This window comes from Sander vitreus, chromosome 17, assembly GCF_031162955.1.
Source record: "Sander vitreus isolate 19-12246 chromosome 17, sanVit1, whole genome shotgun sequence".
NCBI classification, from domain to species: domain Eukaryota; kingdom Metazoa; phylum Chordata; class Actinopteri; order Perciformes; family Percidae; genus Sander; species Sander vitreus.
Window position 1 is genome coordinate 11629255 of NC_135871.1, and position 4348 is coordinate 11633602.

The 4348-nt window shown below is 39.9% G+C and overlaps 1 protein-coding gene across 3 annotated transcripts in view; it reads right to left on the reverse strand.

Annotated features, from left to right (window-relative positions):
• Positions 1 to 213: 213 nt before the first annotated feature.
• Positions 214 to 4348, reverse strand: part of tasp1 (taspase, threonine aspartase, 1) — a 34391-nt gene continuing 30256 nt past the window's right edge. For all 3 annotated transcript variants that reach the window (XM_078272974.1, XM_078272973.1, XM_078272971.1), the window contains one exon: positions 214 to 1594. In XM_078272974.1, the coding sequence (XP_078129100.1) occupies positions 1502 to 1594 (93 nt within the window). In that variant the 3' untranslated portion in view covers positions 214 to 1501. The remainder of the gene's footprint in view (positions 1595 to 4348) is intronic.

The window sequence follows — 4348 nt, forward strand, 5'->3', positions numbered from 1 at the left end:
GTCCTTCTGCAGAATTCCTTTTTCCACTCCACTTACTGTCCAGCATGTAATTTATTCCCAGACTATACATTTTTGGCAGTCCACAGTTTAGATCATGATATGTATGCGGTTTGTTAGGGCTTACACAAACTCCTTTTCTTTTCTACAAAAAGTACAGTTGGAAGAATGTGTCTCATGTCATAAAGTTTAAAAGACTTAAGATAGACGCAGAAATGTAGCAACATAGATTTTATTTACTTTAAAAGCACCTTAGAGAGCTGTGCACATTATTACCATTTCCATAGCTTATACCATTTTATAATAGTTGCATTTTCAAGTAAAGAATAAACAAGCTCTATTATAGTTTTGTTGAGACTGGAATTCTTAGTAACTGAATGAAACAGCAACACCAGAGGAACTGATTATCTCAACAGAAATTTAGACCCTTACTTCTTTCAAGTACAACGCTCAACAGCACCAATTCATGGGCTTGATACATAAATTAGTTTTCCGAGGCCCTTTTTTTAAGCAAGAAAATACATGTCTCTGTCAATGTCACTATACAAATATAAATTGTGATTTTTAAATGATGACTAACAGTCATGTGGGGTAAAATGCTGCTACCTGAGCATTATATATATATACACATATATATCTATATAAATGTATGTATCAACATCACTCTGGAAGTGCATAGCTTCCTGCTTCTTGATCAACTCTATGCTTGTCAGAGAACACAAAGTGGCTTACTGTAGATTTTGCACATGCAATAGCTATGTATTCACATTTCAAAAACAATCAAAGCAAAGCATTGTATGGCTGAAATGGTTATAAAATCATCATCGTGATCTAAGATGCACAGTATGCTACATTATACAGTAAACTGGAAGTTTAATAACAATATGTGTGTACGAGTATGTGGAAGTTGATCTGTACGTGTTGACACTGTAAACTGCATCATTACTGTTCAACTCTCACAGCTGTAAATGCTTCACTCATAACAATTATCTTGAGTAGCAGGCATTCCACAAGGGACAATCGGACATCTTTTTAAACTTGAAAAGTATTTTGAGAACAAAATAATGTCTTGCATTTGAAATTCCTAAATGCTTGAAAATAGTCACGTCTGAGCATCCACCCTGTTTTCCTAAATCATAGCTTATATACAAAAGGATAAGAGTAGGAAAGGAGGAAGAGCAACAAAGAAAAAATGGTGCATCAAGGCATTACGTCTAATCCAGGTGACACTGGAGAGCTTGGGGGGGTAAATTGGTATAGAATAGAGACATGCTAGAGGCAGACAGTGGCAAAGGGAAGTCCTGTAAGTGCACTAAGTAGAAGCTAACATCTCTCCCTCCCTTCCTGGGCACCTGTTAAAACAGCTAGGCTTATTACTACATCACAAAGGTGGTGGGGAAGTGTGTGTGTGTGTGTGTGTGTGTGTGTGTGTGTGTGTGTGTGTGTGTGTAAGGGTTTGTATTGGAGTATTGCTGAAGAAGCCCAGAAGGAGGGCAAATGTGGCTCACTCCACTACGCTCATCAGTCGACACACACCTCCTTCGATGGCCAAGCACTGTCCAGGAACGGTCCCAGGGGGTAATCTGGATATGTGTGTCTGCAGGTAACAAAAGAAGACACGCACACAATGAGAAAGACGTACATGCAGAGGCAGGGCTACATCGGGAAAAGGAAACGCTAACATCTCTGTGGCTCTCAGAAGTGAACAGTTGCATATCTCTAGAATAAGATCAATGTTTTCTATAAAATATGTCAGCCTTTTATATACTAGTGTTGTGATTAAAGCTATACAATAGAAGTTTTTTTTTATTATCGTCTTACTTATTCTTAGTAATTCATTTTTATTTTCATTGTTTCATCTTTATTACTTAAGTCTTTAATTTTTTGTTTAATGTTTTTGTACTGTCAGTATGTGACTGTGTGATCTGTATACCATTTAAAAAAAACAAAAAAAATGGATGATGATGAAATGTGGTTTTTATTATTAAGTATTATTACCTTTGTTAGCATAGCAATATGTATAACGGAGCAGCAATGGTTGCTACAGGTACCAAAGAAAAGATAAAATATGGCCCAGGAAGTCCAGTTTCAGAAATACATGCATCAGATGTATTGCACAATGGTTTAGAAAAGGATTTTAGAACTCTGAAAAGTTATCATGACTTCAATTATGACGTGATATTACATTGCAGCCTAAGTCAAGCCAGGTTTAGCTTTCTAGTTCTGCTACAGATCTCTGCATTGGGACCCTTGCTATGCCAATATGGTGGTCTCATTGAAATGGACATGGAGGGGGTTATTGGGGAACCCAAACCTTAGTTGCTTGCTTAATACACGTAGGTTTAGGGTTAAAACAATTTAAATAAAATAATATCAAAGAGGAGGGGGATAAATGCAACGCAATCAGCAATTTCAGCGATCAAGAACCCACATAGGATTCCTACTGTTGCATCATGAGCATGTACCCCTGAAGTCTGAAGATGCCAAGTGAGTATTTTTAGAGACAGAGTAATTGGATAAAGTCTCTCTCTCTCTCTCTCTCGGATTTTTCTTCTTGTGTAAGCTTGGACTATGGCCCCATTTGCACCGCGAGGGCAACTGTCACTACAATGAGACAACAGCCAGACAAGGCCATGCACACATGGCAACACTCTTAAGGGCTATTATGCCTCCAGTACCCCTTTCTGAGTTCATCCTCTCCCCTTCATCTTCTAAAGATGAGGTTAAAGAAAGGCCTTGTTTAAACTGTTTTGACTGAAGGTCCATAGCAGAGACATTTGCAATGTTTTTTTTATTTTTTTATTATTCCAACCACATTGAATACACAGCTGAAAACACTACTGGGCACAATTAGCGCCTAGCTTTTGCAGGAAAACTGTGTGCCCTAACCCTCACCCCTACACGCAACCTTACAGCATTTGTTAAGAGCTTCACTTTTTATTTCCATCTGACAGAATGGACAATTTGAGTGAGTAAGCAGGAAGAGTAAAAGGCTTACTAAACCAAACAAGTGAGTAATTACACCAGCACATCGCTAAGAACATTGTGTGCCTTTCACAAGCTGCGGCACTAGTTCAGAAGTCCAGGTTACAGTAGTCCCACTTTGCCAGACCATCCATACTCTGCGGAGCGGAGGAGGGTCTGGCTAGTCCACACAGCATTCCGGGATGGGAGAAAAACGTGCTCTGGTTTATTGGCATTTCTTTAAACCAATTACAATCGTCTTGGGTAGCACTAAGCTATATAGTCGCACGAGACAAAACTCAGATTGGACAGATAGTCTAGCTAGCTGTCTGGATTTACCCTGCAGAGATCTGAGGAGCAGTTAACCCTAGTCCTCATAAATCCACCGGAGTTTAAAATTACAACACAAAGAAAGCAAAAGGTAACGGACATCGGCGAAAATACATGCATCTGGCGGAATTTCCTGCGGCACCGGAGCAATCCCGGAAGTGGAACATCGAGGATATAGACTAGGGGTAAGACGAAGGGGTAGGGTAAGGGGAAGGGGTAAGACAGAGAAATGAGATTCAGCCTAAGGTTACAGGGATACAGTAGTGAGGATGAGTAGTGCTTCGGGCTCAGAGGTCACACAACAGATGTCTGAACACTTCTTTGACAGCCAATGTTCTCCCCGTGTTTGCGTGGGTTTCCTCTGGGTGCTCCAGTTTCTTCCCACCATAAAGACATGCATGCTAGGTAATTAGGTTGAAAATTAGCCGAACAATTGCGCCAACACTGGCGCATTTACAGAAATGTTGATTAATGTGCATTGTCCTAATCAAATAAACTTACAAACCTAAACTAAATTCCTCATTAAAGTGGCCATATTATGCCAATTTTCAGGTTCATAATTGTAATTTGAGATTGTATCAGAATAGGTTTACATGGTTTAATTTTCAAAAAACACCATATTTTTGTTGTACTGCACATGGCTGCAGCTCCTCTTTTTACCCTGTGTCAGGTCTCTGTTTTAGCTACAGAGTGAGACCTCTCAACTTCTGTAACATCTTTGTTGTCAGTCGCACATGCACAATAGCTAGGTAAGGATTACATGAGCTAGCTAGCTGTTTCTCCAACTTCGGCCTGTACAAGGCAGGATTAGCTGGGAGACTTCTTCTAAACGAGGGCGTACTTCCAACTTTGAGTGGAATACCTGCAGAACAGGGACATGTAAGTAGTTCTATACAATTTATTTTGTAGATTAGGGTGAATTTGTGTTTGTTGTAGCAGTGTTTTGCCATTGAGAACAAGCTAGCATGCTAGCAGGCCCCTCGTCTCGGTTAGTGACTTAGAAAACCGTGCAGATTTTGAACAGCTCACCCGGAGACTGAAGGCAGGACACATTCAG